This window comes from Battus philenor, unplaced genomic scaffold (assembly GCF_028537555.1).
Source record: "Battus philenor isolate CCGP_79_NKW_IND1 unplaced genomic scaffold, ilBatPhil1.0.hap1 SCAF_17, whole genome shotgun sequence".
Classification (NCBI taxonomy): domain Eukaryota; kingdom Metazoa; phylum Arthropoda; class Insecta; order Lepidoptera; family Papilionidae; genus Battus; species Battus philenor.
Genome location: NW_027181679.1, coordinates 8,065,813 through 8,088,092, shown reverse-complemented (window position 1 = coordinate 8,088,092; position 22,280 = coordinate 8,065,813). Strand labels below are relative to the sequence as shown.

The following is a 22,280-nucleotide window of genomic DNA, read 5'->3' as shown; positions in this document are numbered from 1 at the left end:
AAAAATTAAAAACTGTTACTGAAATTTATTTAAAATACCCTGATAAAAAGATCCTTTCGGCATTAGGGCAGTTCCAACAATGGAGTCGTTAACCTTTACAAGTGTAGGTGTCGTTTACCCAGAACGCGGAAAAGTAAATAAATACACTATATATTGTACAGTGCTTTACATTAATAATAAACGATCTTATACACCGGGTGATTGATTACAAGTTTAAAAGTTAAAAACGGGTGAATGTATAGCTCATTAGTAACTAAAAAGCTTAATAGTTTCTTCACCTATTTAACAATCGTCCAGTATGAAATAATCACTTTGAAGTATGTAACATAAATTTATATTTTACTGGAATGCGACTGGCCAATAACTTCTGAAAGTAAAAAATCTACAGGGACAGATTGTAAACAATAATTAATTTTCAATATGTAATCTGAATTTTGAAAACGCCTTTTTACTATATTATCATAAGGTTAGATATTACCGAAACCATTAGTTTTTGAATAAGGTGTACCATACGTTAATTGATAGCAAATAAGTTATAAATTCACTCCTTTTAAACCTATGACCAATCACCCTGTATACCACTTACGATATATTAATCTACGGTCGTTCAAACATTAGGAAAAAGTTAGAGTTTCTGTCCCGCTTGCAATCTAGCTCTTGCACACACACACTAGTTACTACTTAGTATATCGTAGATAAAAAATACAACGAATGTAAACTTTTTTTTTAATTTATCCATATAACAATTTAATGACCCAATTATTTTTTTAAGTAATTAACCTATTAACCTTTTGGTGCATTACAGAGTTTTTTTCTCATTCTTAAATTTGACTTGCTAATGAATAAACTTCACCTTTAAGAGTGTGAACACTTTGATCCCTTTGCCAAAGCGTTTACCCTTGATCGCAGCCGGGAATGACTAGCATTTCAGTTTAGTTTGATCCACAGTGAAGGACAGTGTTTATTTGGTGTACAAAATTATGGCATTCATTTTGAAGGAAACAGGGAAGTTATATTACTATCTAAACGATGACATTGCTGGTAACGATTTAATACATAATTTTACGTAGAACTTTTTTTCTTGGTTTGATTTTTTGTTAGTGTTAAGTATTGTTTATTATGTTTAAGTCAGTTATTGCGTCCACATATACTGACCGCTTCCATTTTTAAAGTCTTAACGCCATCTTTGTTAACACTAGTGATCTATATCAAAATTTCCAAAAGATAAACCCATTAATTTTTATAATAATTTTTAAAAGTTGTTCAATTATATATGACTTATGCGTCTTGAAATGGTTCTCAAAATACATATTTAATTTCAAAGATTACGTTTCGGACTTAATTCTCCGATAAATAAGCCCTTCTTTTTAATTTTCATGACATTTTAACGGAAGGCAAAATTAAAAATTTCAGATCCGACCACACAACATTGGCCTCTAATGAGAACACCATGGCCCGGACTGATGATCCTCACGATTTATTTACTAACAGTACTACGCTGGTTGCCTGAATATATGAGACATCGACCAGCCTACGATCTACGTAGAATAATAGTATTTTACAACTTCATTCAGATCTTTTACTGTTTGTACGTTGTTTATAATGTGAGTTACAAAACTTATTTTCATAAGCCTTTGATTGTTTTATCTTTAAGTCTAAATATTTTTGGTATCCAGCCTATTTTCGGAACATTGAAATAATTATTACGACTGATAGAATTTAACGAAGGAGTAATGATTTTTTTTTTAAAACGATTAAAGAGTTCAGTCAAGAAGGTCTTATATGCTATCATTTTTATCATTTAACTAATGCACACATATGTATAGGTTCATATAATTCGACATCTTGTCCGTGACTTAAAGTTGTTTTTATTTATCAAAAACCTTGAGGAACCATTTAAATAATTATTATTGTTCGAAGTACATTTTTTTTCAAATTCCAGAGCTTAAAATTGGGGTGGTTAAAACACTATAAAATAGTTTGTCAACCGATCGGTGACGGACCAGATAGCATTGAGTACGCATGGAAAGTTTGTTACACATACTTTATTATAAAATTAACGGATCTATTGGATACGGTGAGTTGTTTATTCAGTTATTTAGCCGAAACGGATGATGGAAAGTTAGTACTTTAAATAGGATGTTCAATGACAGAATCCGGTTTTTCAATTCAAATTAAAGAAAAGTACCACAATTAATCATTTATTTCAATAAAAGTTTTTGAGAAGAATTGTGTGGATGCTTTGTAGAAAATAATGACATCGAAATTATAGCTATTACGTCGGGCACACTTGGAATCTGACCTCGGTATTTCATACCGTCCACTGCAAAACCAACCATTCACCAAAACGACTTAGCAATATTTCAGGGAAGAAATCAAGAGACGCCATAGTTTCACTAACCAAGTAGGGTGTGCACCATCTCATTGAAACCACATATGCAAAGTTAAGGCAAGATGTTTTATTAATAATGGCATGAAGTAATTATTTATTTAACATTTGCCATTAAAAAACACCGGTCACAGTTATTGAAAGCCCTCGAAGATTTTCAAAAAAATGTGATGATTTCATTGCCAGCAATGGAATGACGGTCTTTATCTGGATAAAGAGCATCAGACCGTCGCTTTGGGACTGTGTAGTGGCTGCCGATGCTTCAATCGTGGGTTATATCCTTAGAACGACCAATAAAGGCAATGTTTTTATTGATCCATCCGTTTAAAAGAAAATGGGCTTCGTCATTCCAAAAATAGTGTTTACTGTACAAAATCGCTGCAACATCGTCTCATAGAAATTTTTACCCAATTCATAATCATTGGGTATAAGTTCTTGCACGATCTGAATTTTAAAGGGCTAAAATTTAATATTCTTCATTATTTCGTACATAATGGCCTTGGGGAGCCATAGAACAGCCGCTCTTTTGCGCACTGACTGGGGCGGATTATTGTTCAAGCTGTTTGCCACGAGTTCTATGTTTTCATAACTTCTTGATGTTCGGCTATGGCCCGGCCGCAGGTTGTTTATTGTTGAACCTATCGCTCGAAACCTCCGCACCCCCGAACGTATCACTTGGAACATTACGTAGCCTTCGAATATTGTACCGAGAACATTACTGTCGACGTTCAATTGCACACAAATCATTGACCTTTAAATACGCTTCGATTGCGAACGCGCATTGCTCTTCCGTCGAAGGCGATATCACGTCTAATTTGAAATCAGTTCTGCCACCGGACACCCTGTATGTGCATATCATTAATAGACAATTTTTTACACCTAAGACTATTCTTAAACTGTTCGATGGCTTCTGCCATAAAGTTGTGCGAGTGTAATTGTTATAGACGTAAATGTAATAAACCAAGGTAGTTAGGGTCCAAACGATTTAGCAAATTTCACTTCGTGAAACGTACATAAACATCATTTACTGCTGGCAGGTCTGTTTTGTAAAGTTTGTTCTGTAAGTTTGATCTGAAGCGGTTTTATGGCGGCAAAAATAAATAGTAGACAAGACCTGGTCATCCATGATGAAGATAAAAGAAACTTATGTGGCTAGCTCAAAGTGTAAGGTTAACCAGCGGCTGGCACTCTTAATTACTCTTGAAGCGTCTTCGGAGGCAAGTGAAACGAAAGTGAAAGCATCTGCGTCCACTTTCGAAAATGTTTCGGAGTCACGAGTGGAGAGTAGTGCCGATAAAGAGAAGCGCCGTTCTGTCGCACCACAGATGCAGCGGCCGTAGTGGCGAATTACTGTCGGTGATGAAACCAAGGATCCGAATCGCCGCATAAGGTTGGGACTATACCCTATTCTTCGCTACGCTCGCGTACTCGCTCTGTTCGTCCCATTCACCTTTATGAGGTGGAGTCCGTAGTTCACGTTGATTGAAGAAAACGGAGTAGGAGGAGGAGTAAAGAGAGATTTATCTCAACGGAACGAAATATTTTGAGTAACTATCATTAGCAGTGCTGCAGATATGTGAAAAAGTACCTGTTGTTCCCGTGGCCCTACCAGATAGGGACGATGGAGAACCATCACGCGTGTTTTATTCGGTGCAAATCCGACATGACTCCCTTGTTCCTAAAGCTTTTCCTTCCTGTAAAAAAGTTACGGGTTATATTATGTACCTATATTTCGCTTACTTAATTGTAGATAACAAGCAATTAAAAATACTTATCATCAGGCGTACTTTCCTTGTATTTTAAAAAAAGCAATACACATTTGTTCAAGTGTTCCTGTACATTGATATTTTTTTTATTTACAGATATTTTTTGTATTAAGGAAGAAACAAAATCAGGTTACATTTTTGCACGTATACCACCATTGCGGAATGGTCGCTGTTTCTTGGGGAATGGTTAAATGGGTTCCAGGTAAGAAAAAATGGTAAGACCTTCAAAAGGTAAAATACACAGAAAAACAATTGTTGCGAGGCTTCAACTATATCCTTTAATAGTCTCTATCCGGGAAAACAAATCAAAAATTATTCAAACATTTTCGAGATTAGTCCAGTGAAACGGCCAAGACCGTCGCCCAAGGCGATTTATTGTAGCGATGCTGCGTTTACTAATTGCGAAGCAGCAGGTGCGGCTTAACCTATAGTGCAGAGTATGCAATGCACACGAGCGCCGCTGTCTCAGGGGGCGCCGCGGCGCTCCTCCAGGCAAAATATGATAGAAGCGGCCAGCCAACGCGGTGGCGGCAGTTATCGAACACGAGCGCCCTACGGGCGGCTTGTTTTTCATACATTTTGTTTCAACTCGAATTAACCTTATTACACGGCAGCGAAACAGAACTTCGATACATTTCACTTCTATTTCGCTGTCCATAAAAGTTAAAGCACAAGACGAAACATAAACTATCGCGGTTCCCCGCATAGTTTCGCAACAGAGATGTGCTACAGGCATAAAAATATGAGTGTTATTCTGCTATCATAAGAAGTAAGGCCGTAACTAATACTATACTGTAAGCTATACCTACTTATAAAAATAGCTTGTTGGAATATGAAAAAACTTTCTTCCCACGACGGCAAAGTTAATAGTTAATAGTTTTTCCTGACGCGTTTTAGTCGCAATTGAAACATCTGTTTAATTAATGCATATACTTACATATAACCTTAGTTTAAAATTAAACATTTAATTAAAATTTTCTTTTAATATTTACAATACTTTAAAACTTTGACGGTTAAGTACCTGAACAGGCATAGTAGTGTTAAGGAGACTTCTAGGTTTGATACAATTAATATAAAAAAAATACATTCAAAGTAATATTTCTTTGCAGGTGGACACTTAACGTTAGTAATATGTATTAATTCGTTAGTTCACGTTATTATGTACGCGTATTACTTGCTGACCGTTTTAGACGAATCATATAAAAAGTCAATTTGGTGGAAAAAACATGTTACGCAGATACAAATCGTAAGTCATTCAAAGTCAAAATAGCTTTAGTATATGAGATAATTACATTTAAAAATGTCAGTTACAGTTAAGTCATGTCGTACAGCATCCTTTTATATTTTTTTAAATTATAAAAATGAATGTTCAAACATCTTTATCGTGAACATACTCTGAAATGTAGTAATATGCCTTTCACCAGTCTGTGCCTAAAAAATTCCTTGATTTTTGTTTGATAGTTTTTTATAAAATAGTGAGACCCCAAATTAATTTAAAGTTACTTTATATTTACTTTTTTACGTTATAGGTAATTAATTAACATATATAACGATTATTTCCTGTTTTAAAAAATATTCACATGGGTTTTGAAATTTAAATACTAAAAAAATTTAAACGAATACCTTACGTTGCTTGTAGACAAAATTAAAAACAAGATCAGAGGACAGTAAGACACTGAATTCTTAGTAAAACAATTATTTGAGAATTGACAATCCTCGTGCAAAATTACGATTATAATTAAAGTTTATGTTCAATTACTTATCTTTATTATTTTAAAAACATTTATTTATTTCAAATCTTCATTGAATTATTTTACAGAATTAAAACGTCTTGTGCGTTTCTCACCATTTTAAATCAATGTTTATTTTTCAGGTGCAATTCACGATAATTCTATTTCATTACGTGGCTCTCGCCGTCGCTCAAGACTGTCCAGTCCCTAAGCAGCCTGCATACATACTTATTCCACAAAACGTTTTCTTAGTCATTTTATTCGGAGATTTTTATTACAAAACATATATTAAAAATAAGAAAATTGCATCTAAAACTAATTAAAGACATTGTATTTCTCTATTTTATTTATTTGACTAATAAAGTTTTGCTTACGTCTATTGATTGAGTTTCATTTCACATCGCCTTATTTATAGTATCAATTAATAATTTTAATAAACAATTGTCTTATTTATTATATGAGTATAATTTATTTTCACACATCACTGACATAAAATCAGCCGTAAGACGTCCACTACTGGACATAAGCCTTCCCCACAGATTTCAGGTCCAGGTCTTCCGACGATATTAACAAGGTCGCTTGTACACCTTATGGGTGGACATCCTTCGCTGCGCTCGCCAGTCCGTGGTCTCCACTCCTGAACTTAAAAGACCCTAGCACCAGTTCCACCTGTCAACTTGCAAATCCGAAGAACTATGTTATGTCTTTTTGCAAATTTTGTATTAAATATATTCTCACTCAGTAATAATAATATAGATAAATCAGACGAAATCAAAAAGACGTGAGTGGATGTCCTAGCTTGCAACGTGTGATGTACAAACCCTACTAAAGAAATGTCCAAGTATCTCATTAATGTTTGAAAATAATAATATTGTTATTTTAATAAGTTTTCTAGACATTTTACACAAAAAGATACAAATTTTATCATTGTTCTAAGCTAAACCACCCAACAGGTACAGGGACTCTTCTCATACAATTTTATCAAGAAATTCTGAAACATTTATGCGTGTTTGCAAGTAACTCATACACCATAGAATATGTGAGCAGCCCCACAAATGTCATTTAAATTTAAAAGTAATAAGAATGACATAAGAACGTCAGTGCGACAATGACATAATAAGCATCCGTCGAATTGATTGCGTTCTGCGAATATTATTATTATTAATTGGAGCACTCCACAATCTCCACGAATATATTTAGCTGTCTAGAGCTGGTGAATCTCATAATTCTGCTCACCTGTTATGCCTATTGTCAAATGTTTTGCTATAGTTGTAAATTTGTTTTCAACTGTTTGGTTGCGCGCGGGGCATCTCAACAGCCATTATCATGGACACTCACAGGCAAAAATATGAATAGCTCCGTGTGAATAAATCTACCCGTCTCACCGTGCCCACCTTCAGCGCGGTATAGCGGTTTCGGTAGCACTATGGTTATTACCGGTGAAAGTCTAAAATTTAAAGAAAAATACAAACCATACCTTCGTAAGAACAAAGCAATGTCTGTCGTTCGTTGCTATAAAACTGACCTATGGCAAATCTTGAGCACGGATCTACAACCCACATGTACAATTGTTTTTTCTAAGAAAAGAAAAATCTGCACATCTCTTAAAAAGAAAAGGTGTGTCTAAATGTAGAGCATCTTACACATCTTTCTAATTTCTGGAGTCCGTAAAAAAAAGCCTTATAATTTATCTATATATTTGCTCCCTTCATATTTCTCTTTTACTTTAAGAAAATATGTCGCTTAAATACATATTAAAGAAATCACAGTTTCCACTTATTTTACGCTAAATAATCTACAACATAAAATATGTAAAACTGAACATACGTTATGCGCTAGTAAAATAAAACTTATTTAATATAAAGTATTATAAATAATTTTCACAAAAGTTCACGTGCTCCGTGTTCCTTGCAATGTTTATTTCACTTTCAATCTCAATTTAGTTAAGACGTTCAAATAAATTTTGTTTTACTAAATCAATAACATTGCTTTGGCAAAAAGCATCAATCACAGCTTTTGTCAAACACAGTTTATCAGTAGCTCCCTCTACTTCGTCTTCCTCCAATTGTTTGTTAGCATTCGCAAAGGAGTTTAAATTTTCTTTCAACAAATTAATTAGATCGTGGGTTGTTATATTGGCCGGTAATTCTAAATTATTTTCTTTATTTTCTATCAGTGACTTCAGATCAAAATCGTCGTCCGGAGGGTCGTCAACAGCGGGAGTGTCGGAATCTACTTCACAAGTTCTCTGTCGTTTGTATCGTCGCACTTTTCGCTTATTGTTTAGATAGCTCTTAGCAACAGTGTCGAGCTGCAGAAACAGAACTGCTAACGGCGTATCGGATATATCATCCTAAGAAAGAGAAATTTCATTTTGTCAAATCTATTCTACATGTCGCTAAAATATGGAAAAAACTATAAATATTAAAGAACTCTATGTTGTCTCTATTTTGAATATAATATCTATGTGTAATTGATAGCTTGACAGATTATAAGTAAAAAGCGTTAAAGTGGTGTAAGTATATTTTGTTGTTAATAATATCAGGGATGAACAACACACACCCCGCAGGCCATTTACGGCCCATCAAACATTTCTAAGATTAAATTTATTTTATCGACTTTCTCTTATCAATATTTTGTTATTTTTACAATAAAGTGATATTTATAATAATAGTTATTAATTTACCATGTTAATATAATTAATTAATAATAACCACCAATCAAAACTGATTGATGTACGATTAGAAAGCTACGTACGTATTATATATACGATTGTATCGAAAAAACGTTGCAAAATTTCCCATTAATATTTTCAAGTTGTTTATTTTGATTTTTCATTACAATTTGAACATTTTATTTTCCTAATATTAATAAGTGTTACATTGTGTGCGGCCCGCCAAAAACTTTAAAATTTTCATTGACCTGTTGATTATGAAGGATGTTCACTCCTGATCTATGTAAAAGCTTTAAAAACATGAATGTATAACTCATTTACCTTCTAATAATATATGGTACGCCATATCCGAAAATCAATGACTTCAGAAATCATAAATAACAATGATTGTCTAGTAAGAAAACACATTTTGAAAATTCGAATTACTACATATTAAAACTGATAATTGTTTACTATCTGTCCCTGTACACTTTTTCTGTCGGAAGTTATTAGTCAGTTACATTCCAATAGAAAAAAATCATTAATGTAACATATTTTAGAGTTACTGCTTTAGAAATTTCAACATATAAAACTGACTCATCACATTGTCTAATTCCACCATGAAATATTTTGAATTTGGTGGAAATATTCATTCAATTGATAGAGGACAGTTAAGAAAGGTTGGCGTACAATTAGTTTAACAACAAATTATTTACATTTCATATTTACTTAATTCTGGTAAGAAAATAAATTTTTAACATTGGTATTGAAATTGAGTCTTAATTTAGTACAGCATTCTCTGCTAATGACTTAATTAAATTTGGCATATGAATAGTACAACAGATTCTAAAAAAAGTAACATGAATATGCCCCTGAGTGATATGTTATGTCTTGGCTCAAATATAGCTGTGCCAAAAAAAACACACAGGTGTTATAATTGTTTGTTTGTTGTCATTTATGATTTCATAAGCATTAATACCATTAAAAATAAGTTGATATACCTCATTAGGATTGACCAGAAGTTTTGCAGTCTTTTCAGGCAAATCTTTGCACACTTGTGCCACTAAAATTTTAATCAATGCTTCAGATACTTGGGTTGAAGTGTCTTTATCCTGAAAAAGAAAGGACATTAACAATTTGTTTACTAATTTGATATAATTATTTTGGACATAGACCTTCCCTGTTGATTTCCAATATGACCAGTAATTAACTAGATCGCATTTACACCTTATGAGTGGATGTTCTACACTGCATTTGCCTTTTCATGGCACATATTAGCTAGGCAATAGCAACCGGCCAAACCCAGCGCGATTTGGACCTCTCGGGCACGTTTATATTGGAATGCTAAGTGGGTATTACATATGAAGGACCGCCAAAGCCAAGGTCCCTTCGTTGGAGCCCTTGAGCCTACTCACTCCAAGCACAAAAACCATCTAAGAGCTTGGTAGTCTCGCTATCTGGTAAAAAAGTAGTATATAGTAGCCCAAGCTGAGGCTCCCTCGGGAGCCACAAGCTTCACACCACACTTTAAAAGAGGTGTTGGGCTCGGCGCCCTCTGCACCCAGCCACCTCAAACCCACAGAATCTGAAAAGGCCATAGGGCAGCAGTGATAGCCCCATCCAAAAATTATTATAAAAAAATATTGAGGTTTAATAAATGAAATATTATATTACTCACATGTGGTAACCATACATTGATGGCAATATTTATATTATCAAGATTCTGTACATAATGCCACCAACCCCTTGGGACAACTAAGGCATCTCCTGCATTAAGTTCCACCAATCTGGCACCTGTCAAAGCTGAAAAAAGTAAATGTTTAATCTATTAATTTTAAAAACACTTATTATATAATACCTATTTAGATTATTTTACAACTATAGTATATATTACAGCAAAATTTAAACAATTATGTAGCTGGTCTGGTTTTAAAACTTTGGAGATAATGATTGGATATCTCTTGATAATAGGAATAAAAAAAATTATAATTATTTTCATTTTAACAAAACAATTTTTTTTTAAACAATTATCTAAGAACAGCATTCTATTTTCCTTTTTAACTGTAGGAACTTTATTGTTAATAATATTTATTAAGTGATTTTGGCGATTAAAAGAATATTCCTTAATTAGAGCTCTTGTGACGGAACAATGATAAAGAGTTGACCATTGCAACTCTTATAGATGACATAGCAATAAAAGAATGTGGTGGACATTTAAAATATTAAATCAAAATTACCATTGAAAGCATCAAAATTGGCAGGGCAGTAAAAGTTCAATTTACTATAGACACTTGATTCTTCATAAGGCACTCTTGTAGGCAATAAATTACCAGTTTCAGGAGGAAATAATATCCAACGCTTCCTGCAAATTGGGAATTTAGACATATAATCATTAGTATAGATGTTGCTTTAGAACAAATTATAGAAAATTATTTTGAAAAATTGCTAACCTTCCATATAATTGTGCAATAATGTTGTACCCATATGTATCTTGATGTGCAGGAGTATGAGCTCCTTTAGTCCCAATCCATAATGTGCTATGAGAAGCATCTTTATTGGGGTATCCAAATTTCTCCCAAGAAACTTCCTATAGATAACATATCAATTTAAAAAAATATGTGTAGTTGGCACTTAATTCTTTTTTATCATTTTACGAAACAAACATGCACAAAAATGTTCACATTCCTTAATAATTTATTGCATTATAATGATATTGTTAGTTTAAAGTAATTCGTAATAAAATAATAAAAAATTTACTGTCATATACATAATTAATCAATTCTTTTTTGCACTCCGCAATTTGTAGACGTCTCAAAAATAAATAAATAATTACTAAATATTTACCTTAGTTAAATCATGATCCGCATTAAACCATTGTTGTAAATATTTATAATCAAAATACATCCATTCTTCACTAGATTCCGCACTTTCTAAGAATTCTTTGAATTTCATAGATTTTTTATTACACATTCTTTCCCAGCAAGGTCCCGCAGATACGAAATTCTTTTTCATGCATCGAAAAGGTATCACATTTTCTCCGAAAGCTGAAGACCACTTTTCTAAAGTCCATTGGCATAATGACCAGTCCTTAACGAATCCTCGAAAGATTATTGGCACTGTTGTCTTTTTCGTTATATTTCTAATTAAATCTTCATTATGAATGGAGCACATAGCGTCGTCTAATGCAATGGAGTATTATCGCACTTATTAACGTTACAACTTTTTGTTACGAATATATATTATATTAGATTTAGTCACTGTGAGATCATTCATACCAAAATATTGTCAATTAACATCAAAATGACGTATGTACTGTCTAAAGTGGTTGGCAATATAAAATAACTTATTGGTTTAAAAAGAAGATTCAATTTTACCTGCATCATTAGGTAAAAAAGCTTAGAGTAAAATATTCTCCGTTCCTCTCCCCCTAGACATTGTTTCAAGCCGGGTCAAGGCAATGAAATATATGATGTACATACAACATAAAAGCAATCAAAGAGTTGCCTACTATAACAGTAGAATTAGTTGAATTTTAAATAAATAACGAATAGTAGAAAATTTAAACATTAAAAATTTATTATAAGTTTTTTCTTAATAATAACTGTCATAGCGTCGAAATTGTCATTCAACCGTATCTGTGGTCACTCAAATTTACCTTATCGGACGTTCAGCGCTAAATCTTTATTTGTACTGCTTAATAATAAACATGTGAACCATAACATAAAAATTGTGAATTTTCATTTGAAGTTACTTTTATGGGTGTAATAATTATTCTATTATACATTATTTTTCATTTAAGCAATTCCAAAGACTATGGCTAAAACTACAAGACCTGACGAAATCTATGTACGATCATAATTCGGTTTTGGTCACGAACGAAAAATTTTTGCAAGCTTATATTTACATTAAATACTCTAGTCAAGATAACCGCATTTTCCCAACTACAGCTTTTGTTGCAAAAACTAATTAAGCAGTAAGAAATATTGTTTAATATTTATTCCCTAATACAGTTGACAATATAATTTAAAAGCATCTTGAATAGACTTTTAGTTTTTGTAAAACTACAAGTCTATTCCTTTCTAAATTAATAAATTTTTCCAGGCAATTTATGTTTCTTTTATAGTATAAAAGACAGCAAATAACTTTTTTGAATATTATGGTGTATATATAGTTTATTTTTTCAGCTGGCTATTACACTTCTTATGTGATAAATCCAAACATTAAAAAATATGGTAGAATTCATGAAAAGAGCCCTTGAATTAGCTTCAGAAGCACTAATTGCTCAAGAAGTTCCTGTTGGTTGTATTTTTACCATTGATAATAATATTGTTGCTGAATCCAGAAACTGTGTTAATGTGACTCGGAATCCTACCAGACATGCTGAAATTAACTGTATAGATTTTGTTCTACAATTTTGTAAAGACAATGGAATTGATTACAAAGACTATTTTCAGAGAATATGTGTATATGTAACTGTAGAACCATGTATAATGTGTGCAGCTGCTTTACAAAATTTAAGAGTAAAAAATGTGATCTATGGCTGTGCTAATGATAGATTTGGTGGAAAAACTGTGCTGGATGTAAGCAGTTTTTATCTACAAAGTTATGAAGTTACAGGAAATGTGTTAGCAGATGAAGCTATGACTCTTTTAAAACAATTCTACAAAGGCACAAATCCAAATGCACCGGAATCAAAAGTTAAAAAGAAAAAAGATTATCCATAATTTGCATCCAAGTCTATTAAATACTTATGTCATTTGATTACATACTCAATATATTTTAATTAAAATCTTGTTATTAAATTTAGTTATTATTTTTTATCTTGCAATACTCAAGGTAGAATTTTTTGTTGATAAATTTGTTTTTCACCTGACAAGTATTTTTACCATAATCAATACAAGTAGGGTATTGACATATATACTCTTCATATTTGCCCTTCTACAAATAATTTCACTCATGCCTCCGAAACACCAAGTTCTTAGGTACTGTTTGAACTGGTCAACTTAATAATGCTATATTGTAAGTTCTATTTGCTCAGTAATTTAACTAGTTCTGTTATTTGTTTAAACTGGGACATAACTAAATTAGTACAATAATTTTTGCCCCTTGTATACCAATTCAGATAACTCCTAGATAAGATACCCAGAACACCCGCAGTAAAGATTAAGAAAACTTAATAAGTTACAAGTATTAAATAATCATACTAGATTTCTGAGTGCCAAAACAGTTCAAAACTATTGGATTAAAAAGAGGACATTAAGACTGACTTACCTATAAAATACCTATTTAATATATATTATGCTTTTCACTAGCGGATCCTTGAAAGGCAGGGATATTATAGTAGAAGCAAGATTATTTTAGAATATTTTTCTGGATTGGAAAACCTGCAAGATCTTTTGTGGCTTAGACTAATAATCCATAGTGACTGGGTGCAAAGACCTGTTATCATTTGAAGTGAATTATAAGGGTAAAATATCCTTGACACAGAGTAAACCAAAAAAGAAATAGAAGAATTAAAATTAATTTATGTATAATAAAACTGCAATGTTACAATATGTTATAGATATTTTCATTCCTTAAACCTTACAGAGAGACAAACATAACTAAAAATAAAACATGCACTACAAAACAATACACATTGGAAATATTTAGCTTTAGTTTAAATAAATGAAACAGTACTTTGTTTACTTTTTTTCTAATCTGCCAGTTCACTAAAGTTTATAAAGATGTCATAACATGGTAAAAATATAAAAATCATATTTATGTCTTTAAATTAAAAATTGCATATATGTTATTTGATGGCATAGAGCAGAAGTGATTTACACAAGTCCAAGATATATTTAAATACCTCGACTGCACTTTAAGACTACATTTATTACTTTCCATAGACAAGCCTTTGCCTTTACTGTATTTTTAGATGAAATAACAAGAACAAGTGAATAAAGATGCAGGTTTCACAACAAAATAAGTATTTGTTCTCTAGCTATGGAATGTATGTAAATACACAAATAAAGTATTAAATAATACTTACTGTCCAGTTATTTTATATCATAAGTCATTATTCACTTTTATAGGTTTACATTTATTAAGAAAATATCTGTTTATCTCTTAAATTCTAAAGAAATGTTGCAGTTACAATAAATCAAATACATGGTGTTGTGGAGACATTTCTTATTCTAATCTTATATATTAAAAACTATCTACAACATTGTCACATCAATTTGGTTTCACAATTATAATTAAACATTTCAACAACAAACAATAACCATGGAATATCATTTAATGACTTAAAACATACTAAATAAACAATAACTTAAGATTAATTTCATGCGCTGTATAAATATAATAGTGAGATCTGTGCTTGGAATATATACACTTTTTAGTATAATTTAATACTACTACTGACAAAATATCCACAGGGACATCACAGAAAATCCACTAAACCTAATATATGAGATCTCACAATTACATTATTACAGTAATAAAACTGTCCAAAATTTGTACATATAACAAGTCACTAAATATTTCAGGCAAGCAAATCATTCTATACATTATACTCCAAACACTGTTTTAGCATTCACTGACACAGTGGTTAATTGTTTTTAGTATTCAAAATTATTTATTCAAACCCTTGCTCATGTCAGTCACTTGGACTGTGAAAACCATTAATAACTGGAGAACTTTGTTGTGCGCAGTCTATGTCATCATGTTCACCATTGGTTTGAACTTCATTCCCATTTGTAACAACTTCACTGTCATTTGTCGGTATCTGATTATCGGGAGTGGCGCAACGGCTGGAGCTGCTAGCACTGTCGGAACTAGAGGAACTATCACTCTCCGAATCTTCACTGGAGCTATGTGTCCGATGGCGCAAGTGTTCATTTTCCAACCTTAGCTGATCATTAGCGACCTGAAGTTCGCGAATCTGTTCCTCTTGGTCTTTAAGTCGCTGCATCAAATCCGTTATGGTAGAATCGTCCATAGAACCCGAAGCGGAAGTTTCAGAAGTATCCCGATCTGTAACCATGCTATCTTTGTCGGTGACAGAAGTATCTTTATCAGTTAGTGTTGCGTTTTCAGATTCAGTATCTCTCATCCTAGAACGTTCAGTTCGTTTAATAACATTGTCGTATTTGGCTTCTAGTAGAAGGTATTCTTCAATAAGCTCATTCTTAGACATGTTAGACAAACGTTCACTTTGTGCGTCTTCATAAACACTTGAAAATTCTTTAGTTAAATATTCTTCCTCATCCTCAGGCAGTGAAAAGAAATAATTATCTTCGGAATCAACACTGAAACTGGAATCTCGAGTGCGAGCGGATGGCATTTTTAAATTATGGAAATCGTTTTCCGGTTCGGGTTTATGAATTTCCATTAGAAACTGATTGTTATTAAATGGTGCTTGAGTTTTAGCTAAGACAATTTTACGAAATCTGTTAATTCTTTTCGTTTGATCATTTTTTCTTCGTTCTTGCCAGGGAATTTTTGCAAACGGTTTCATAATCTTTCGTTTAGTTTTCCCGCGCCTCCTCTTCTTTTTAAAGTTAGTTTCAAACTTTTGTTTCGTCACTTCTACTATAGGTGGCGCTTCCACAACCAAATAGGGTCGTACAGGCTCGCCATCTTTTATTTCGGCGATGTTATTTACATCCATTTTAATGAAGGTCAATATGGTATGATTTAAGAATCAATATTTCTAATAAATCCGGAAATTTCACTAATACAGCAACTGAGAGCTACAGCTACACACTAGTTGAAATCGACATTTGCCAGAGCAAGGTAACAAAGAGACACCGCAAGCGTGATAGCCATTTCGCCATCTTCCTTTTACATGAAACAAGTTGACGAAGTACTTGTAGTGCTGCCACTAAAAAAATAAAATTACCACATTACTTACGATTAAGTTAATTTAATTCTATTCTTTAGTATTGTTTGTAAGCAAAAATGTCTTTAGCATTTTCTGTAATTTTATCTCACATTCTTTGGATGGATTAAATATGATTAATTCGTTTTAGTAATGTTCATCAATGAAAAAATATGAACGTAGTAAATTACAATTCTTGGGAAAATTCATGGCATCCAGGCCTAAAAAGACAATCTAGAATTTAAAGTTATAAAGAGATTGTATTGTATTTGAGAGTTTGATACAAATACAACAGGAAAGAACTTGAAAAGCTAATAACAAACATTAAGAATTTGTAATAAACTACAAAAGTTAAGTGGCCATTAAAACTGTCAGTACATTCTTTTCTTCTGCCTTCTAATCATACTACTAAATACCATTTTCATTGAAATTATGTCGAACCTTTACTACTCTACGAACTTATTGCAGGTTGATGGATGTCAAACTAAATTTTAAATGAATGTTAATTATTGTAGCACAGGCAACTCGATGAAACTATTAAAGATCCAAATATATTTAAAATTGAATGAAATAGAATAGTTTTTCATTGTACGATAACTACTAACAAAAAGCTTTTGAAAAACCTGAAAATAAAGTTTACAAAACTTTATGTTAACTTGGAGTGTAACAAGAAGAACATCATCAGCAGAAAATTTTATATATGATTTACCTCTATTGATAATGAATAAACTGAGAGGTGCCGATATTTTTTATCATTTTGTTATGAACTAACTTTCGAAAAGCTCCCTATGAATTTAAATTGTTTTCTAGAAATAATATTTTATGGGTATTGTATAAGATAAAATAGGAGCTTTTAATAACCGAATCTAGTGATATATAGGAAAGCGTCGTGAACTTTATGCAAAGGGTAAGTATAGCATGAACAAGTGTATTAAGAGTAAATTCAAAAATCCAAGACTAAGTGAAGAAGATCATAAGTCGTATTTACAAAAATATAGTAAATGTTAAATCGGAATTTCATGACAAACACAAAAAATCGAGTTGTTGAAAAATAAATTGTAATAATTGATGAATCATCTGCTTAAATCAACAATCAATTGAGCCAAACTTTGGCTTTTTATGGCACACCCGAATTGGAATGCTATACTTGTAATTTACGACAGTCCAGGCTCAGGTCCCATCTCGCTTTTCCATTTTTAGCACACTATAGAACAGTGTTTTCCAACCTTTATGGTTTTATGCCCCACCTTAGTCTTTCTAAAATTCTTATACCCCCCCCCCCCCCTGTTTCATTTATAATTATTAAACATTTGAATTGTTCACTTAAGAAACTTAAATAATAGGTTTTAGAAAGAAAGTAAATTTACAGAACGTTATGAAAATTTGAGATTTAAATTCCGAATAACTTTATTTAAGATTTTTATATTAATTTAATATTTAATGTAATTATTTATCATAATTATTTAAATATTTGCTTTTTCGAAAAGGTTAAACCGTGGAGCCTAAGGGTTGTACTCGTGTAGAGTCCATTTTGGAATGGCCCCCTTAATAATAAAATAGCCCCCTGTGTAGCGTGGGCCCTGCGTTGGGACATACTGCCATAGACTGCCTCTTTCAGCGACCTGAGAATTTGACACAATAAGACAATCAATAAGAATATGTAAGGTAACGGCACAAGCTGAAACTGCACGGAAAGCCTCGAGTTACATACTTTTAGGTTTATAGTGAGTGGTCTCAATATGCCATCTCCATTCCACGACACTGTAAATAAATATCAATAAAGCAAGCAGTAACCTTCCGTTACGATGAAAAAAATCTGCATAGTCTATGGGTAGACATATTTTGAAGTAAATATGTCATGTGTTACATTTGGCATAACATTTATCATTCAAATTTAATATTCTCACAATTTTAAAACAGCAAAACGTTCAGAGTTGTTTGAACTGATTTTAGTTTTTAAATTATTATTTAACTATTATTTTAAAGAGTTTTTACTAAGGAAACGTTTTATAAGAATCTCCAGGTCGAAAAAGTGAATGAAATTCAGGGTCTTTAAATTTTAAATACGAATAATGGCTGATGATATAGTATTTGAATTGTTACATTCAGAAATAATTAACTACGCACTGGAAAATTCGAAAACTACCAATGGAAATAAAGTCAGTAACCAAATGTACACTTTAAAAATGTCAAGAATTTTTTTTAAATTTTAAATACTTTCTGATTACTCTTTTTTACTTTCTCTGACGTATTAGTGATGCGGAAACTATTGTATTTGTAGATTTCTTTTACAACAGAAAAACTTAGAATTACTGCAATCCTCAATTCTACTGTCAAATTTTCTGCAAAAATTATAGTACTATTTGAAGATTGTAGTAATAAAGGAAATTAAGGAGATACCAAGATTCTGCTGATTATTCCTGGTATTATTATTATCAAGACATGATTTTGTATTAAAAAAGATATCCACTTACCAACTCATAAATACAACTAACTCTTTTTTTTACATGGTCTTGTGCAGGGTTATAAAAAAACATGCTTCTCCAAAAAGAATAAATGCATATTTTACACAAAATTTATGTTGCACACATATCTTATAATTTTGCTTATGAGATTATAGGATTTAGCTTATAGGAACAATCTCGATTGAGTCAACAGTTTTCAAACCCAACATTTGTATATGTGCAAATCTGATATGTCTACTTTTCCCTAATATCAATACAAATTTTAAAATCAGGTGAAATTATAAAAAGAAAATGTAACAATTATCTGAAAAAATTTTTCTTTTAATTATAGAGGACCTTCATTCATTAAACTGTTCAAGTAGTAAATATACATGGTCTTTATCAGCTCCAACCTTATAAAGGACAAAGTAGGAATTATAACATAGAATAAGAGTAGAGTAAATAAGCTTACATATCCATATATTGTCTTTTAACTTGTTATAATGTATAAATTATGTTAAATTATGGTAAGTTTTTCAGCAAAAAGAAATAGAAACATTATATTTGTTGACAGGAGGTAGATTTGTCCCTTGTTGAATACATAGGCTTTGCTGCTGGTTACAAAATTATGGAGAGACTTACAAGAGAATGGCCTAGATTCAAAGATGAACTAGACACAATGAAGTTTATATGCACCGATTTCTGGACTTGTATTTATAAAAAGCAAATTGACAATTTGCGTACAAATCATCAAGGAGTTTATGTTCTGCAAGACAATGCATTTCGTTTTCTCACAAACTTTTCTAACAGTCATCAGTATTTGGAATTTGCACCTAGGGTAAGTTTAATAACTAAGTTGTCTTATATCTTTTAAAATATTGTGAAGGTTTTAAAATGTAGGTTACTCATCATAAATAAAAATGATAGGTTTGTTGTTATAACTGTCTTTATTTGTACATGAACATTTATTAATGTCAAATGAGGTGTAATCAACATTTTGTTTCAGTATGTTGCCTACACATGTGGATTGATAAGGGGAGGTCTGGCAAACTTATGCATAAACAGTGTGGTCACAGCAGAAGTGCAGTCTATGCCATCTTGCAAATTTCACATTCATGTACAGAGATCTTAAATTATTTGCTGAATTACAAATAAATTTATTTATTCCTGTTTTGTCTCTTTTAAAAAATAGTTCTATGCATAATTTATTAAGGATTAAATAAACTGGACAATTTAAGTAAGTGTAACATAAATACTTCTAGCATACGGGATTTTTCCAGGAATGTGGCTTTGCTTGATCAAAAATGAGGGCCAAATCCATGATAATTCCAACACAACATAAAAATATAGTAGTGCTGTATAGAACCCTGTCATATAGACCCCCTTTAAGCCATACAGGTTTCCCATCATCACACTGCATAAAGAAAAAAAAAATATATAGAAATTAACAAGATTTATGACTTTATACATATTTTATTACCTATATATTATATACTTCAACATACAAAAATAAAAAATTGGTATATTCTTATACTACATATAACACACCAATTATAACAGTGTTCAATATTTTCCTAATAGCTATAGGTTTACTATGGAAAAGACTTTTATTGCAAAGATCTCTGGATGTAAATGGGCATGTAATATAAAAAAATTCTAACTCATAAATGCTTGTACCCAGGAATGCAAAATTTGTCAATATACATACTTGTATAACTCAATAATCTTCTATAATTTCATTAATATGCATTTGAATATTCACTCTGACAAAAACAAAGAAAAAAGACCCAATGTCTTTCAGTGGCTAGACATATAACCGGATGGACGGCGCAAGCATTATTTTAAGTTTCGATGTTTACGAAACAGTGATACAGTTGTGATATGCATACTGGTGAAGGTTTACAGTGACTTGATCTGTTTCAAATATTTTCCCAATTTTTTTTCCCCATTTTAACACGTTGAACGCCATGGCGGACACCATGTGTCCGACAGCATACTGTCCCCTGGGGCCACACCATTAAATCGAAAATCGTTAAAAAATCGCCAAGGTGTTTTTTGCAAATATTGTCAGTAAAACCCTTAAAAATAATGGGCGACTTACGGAAACAGCGATTTACCCATTATTTTTCTGCGGGGCCGCGTGGGTCACATGCCTTGGTAAAAACAGTCGAAACACTGTCCGTTGGCTCCCTAGAGGCTTCTGAAGTGATCGAGGGCATGCGGACACATGGTATCCGACGCGGCCTCTTGGACCCAACATGATGGCAGTCACATGGTGTCCGTCGCGGCCCACTGAACTAAACATGGTTTTTAGTCTTGCGTTCAACGTGTTAAAACATTACTCTTATATTCAACAGAAAACTGCAATTGCAAATAAACTTTTCCATCTACAGGAAATTCGTTCAACTCATAACTTTCAATACATACCTGAAATTTAGCTTGTAAAGTTTTCTTTTTAACTAAACTTGTACATTGATTACCTCTAGTCGTCGATATTTGCCTGGTAGCGCAAATCAAATTCTGTAAAGATTCAAATTCACGCATACGTAATCTGATCAATTACTTTCAGAAATTTTGTCGGTCTAACGTACAAAATATATTCCCAACAAATATATTTTATAATTATCACATGTAAATCACTTAAATTCCGATTATTGCTTATTCCGATTATTGATTATTGCTTATGTGTTGAAACATCCAACTACAAAATAAATGCTGGAATCCTAACATTTAGACTTAAACAACTCAACAACAACAACAATTCAACATAATAAGTCGATATATAATTCCAACTTTTAATTCAAAAAAACCTGTCTTTATATTTAACATTTACATCTAACGGTCGTTTAGTTTCTGAAAACTTAATCTAATAATATATTTATCCACAATAATTCAGGCTCAATAAACATGAATTATCCTACATTCAAATGATTAAATCTACGATATTTGTGGAACTAAGAAATTACCTTAGTGAAAGCTATCATTTTACTAAACTCATTTACATGCAAAACTTCGATTTTATGACAAATTTACTACGCCTTTTCACAAAGAATTCAAGTAGCACTATTCCTACTTGATAGCTTAAAAGTCAATAACTATTACTCGCCAATAATAAATATTTTTTTCTTCCTCATTTGTATTCAGAATTCAAACTTTTTAGTATTTAATATCTTTCAATATTACATACAAAAAAGTTAGTAATTTTTCATTAAAATATATTAACGAATATCTTCTTTTGTTAACAAAGAAATAATTATTATCACCAACAAAAACCTAGTGGTAATTTAAGAAAACAAAACCAAAACTTTTTTTACAAGTTAATGTATATCTATGACTTTGATACTTTAAGCAAATATGCACAGCAGCTCCTCTGGGTTAACTTATTCTATAGCTTTTAGGTTTTTGTATGAAGCGACCGGTCACATATAGGTGCT

At 32.0% G+C, this 22,280-nt stretch overlaps 5 protein-coding genes and 1 long non-coding RNA gene across 6 annotated transcripts; 3 read left to right on the top strand and 3 right to left on the bottom strand.

Moving 5' to 3' along the window:
- Nucleotides 1-948: 948 nt before the first annotated feature.
- On the top strand, nucleotides 949-6,208 carry LOC137920049 (very long chain fatty acid elongase 4-like). Its single transcript, XM_068763280.1, has 6 exons — nucleotides 949-1,041; nucleotides 1,414-1,604; nucleotides 1,943-2,077; nucleotides 4,252-4,357; nucleotides 5,265-5,401; nucleotides 6,029-6,208. Exons 1-6 carry the CDS (start codon nucleotides 981-983, stop codon nucleotides 6,206-6,208), a joined length of 810 nt encoding a protein of 269 aa, XP_068619381.1. The 5' UTR covers nucleotides 949-980.
- A 652-nt stretch (nucleotides 6,209-6,860) lies between these two features.
- HSPBAP1 (HSPB1 associated protein 1) lies at nucleotides 6,861-11,998 on the bottom strand. Its single transcript, XM_068763056.1, has 6 exons — nucleotides 11,383-11,998; nucleotides 10,989-11,125; nucleotides 10,776-10,900; nucleotides 10,217-10,341; nucleotides 9,540-9,650; nucleotides 6,861-8,238 (listed from the first exon to the last, which is right to left on the bottom strand). The coding sequence occupies exons 1-6, from the start codon at nucleotides 11,707-11,709 to the stop codon at nucleotides 7,825-7,827; spliced, it is 1,239 nt and encodes a 412-aa protein (XP_068619157.1). The 5' UTR covers nucleotides 11,710-11,998; the 3' UTR covers nucleotides 6,861-7,824.
- Nucleotides 11,999-12,216: 218 nt separating this feature from the next.
- On the top strand, nucleotides 12,217-13,340 carry LOC137919935 (tRNA-specific adenosine deaminase 2). The gene is made up of 2 exons (XM_068763158.1): nucleotides 12,217-12,511; nucleotides 12,723-13,340. Exon 2 carries the CDS (start codon nucleotides 12,768-12,770, stop codon nucleotides 13,260-13,262), a length of 495 nt encoding a protein of 164 aa, XP_068619259.1. The 5' UTR covers nucleotides 12,217-12,511; nucleotides 12,723-12,767; the 3' UTR covers nucleotides 13,263-13,340.
- A 745-nt stretch (nucleotides 13,341-14,085) lies between these two features.
- On the bottom strand, nucleotides 14,086-16,359 carry Hexim (Hexamethylene bisacetamide inducible). Its single transcript, XM_068762980.1, has one exon. The coding sequence runs from the start codon at nucleotides 16,190-16,192 to the stop codon at nucleotides 15,179-15,181; it is 1,014 nt and encodes a 337-aa protein (XP_068619081.1). The 5' UTR covers nucleotides 16,193-16,359; the 3' UTR covers nucleotides 14,086-15,178.
- Nucleotides 16,360-18,263: 1,904 nt separating this feature from the next.
- Nucleotides 18,264-20,137, top strand: Trs33 (trafficking protein particle complex subunit Trs33). The gene is made up of 3 exons (XM_068763124.1): nucleotides 18,264-18,561; nucleotides 19,421-19,684; nucleotides 19,853-20,137. Exons 1-3 carry the CDS (start codon nucleotides 18,475-18,477, stop codon nucleotides 19,976-19,978), a joined length of 477 nt encoding a protein of 158 aa, XP_068619225.1. The 5' UTR covers nucleotides 18,264-18,474; the 3' UTR covers nucleotides 19,979-20,137.
- LOC137919904 (uncharacterized) lies at nucleotides 20,079-21,885 on the bottom strand. Its single transcript, XR_011106744.1, has 3 exons — nucleotides 21,813-21,885; nucleotides 21,274-21,366; nucleotides 20,079-20,260 (listed from the first exon to the last, which is right to left on the bottom strand). It is a non-coding gene; the product is annotated as an uncharacterized lncRNA (long non-coding RNA).
- Nucleotides 21,886-22,280: the final 395 nt, after the last annotated feature.

Coding starts and splice junctions, on each gene's coding strand:
- Trs33 (XM_068763124.1), top strand. CDS start 18,475: ATGGCTGATGATATAGTATTTGAATTGTTACATTCAGAAATAATTAAC. Junction 18,562..19,420: donor AAACTACCAATGGAAATAAA/GTCAGTAACCAA, acceptor ATTTGTTGACAG/GAGGTAGATTTGTCCCTTGT. Junction 19,685..19,852: donor ATTTGGAATTTGCACCTAGG/GTAAGTTTAATA, acceptor ATTTTGTTTCAG/TATGTTGCCTACACATGTGG.
- HSPBAP1 (XM_068763056.1), bottom strand. CDS start 11,709: ATGTGCTCCATTCATAATGAAGATTTAATTAGAAATATAACGAAAAAG. Junction 10,342..10,775: donor CAATTTTGATGCTTTCAATG/GTAATTTTGATT, acceptor TACTTTTTTCAG/CTTTGACAGGTGCCAGATTG. Junction 9,651..10,216: donor TCAATGTATGGTTACCACAT/GTGAGTAATATA, acceptor TTTCTTTTTCAG/GATAAAGACACTTCAACCCA.
- LOC137920049 (XM_068763280.1), top strand. CDS start 981: ATGGCATTCATTTTGAAGGAAACAGGGAAGTTATATTACTATCTAAAC. Junction 4,358..5,264: donor AATGGTTAAATGGGTTCCAG/GTAAGAAAAAAT, acceptor ATTTCTTTGCAG/GTGGACACTTAACGTTAGTA. Junction 5,402..6,028: donor ATGTTACGCAGATACAAATC/GTAAGTCATTCA, acceptor TTTATTTTTCAG/GTGCAATTCACGATAATTCT.
- LOC137919935 (XM_068763158.1), top strand. CDS start 12,768: ATGGTAGAATTCATGAAAAGAGCCCTTGAATTAGCTTCAGAAGCACTA.
- Hexim (XM_068762980.1), bottom strand. CDS start 16,192: ATGGATGTAAATAACATCGCCGAAATAAAAGATGGCGAGCCTGTACGA.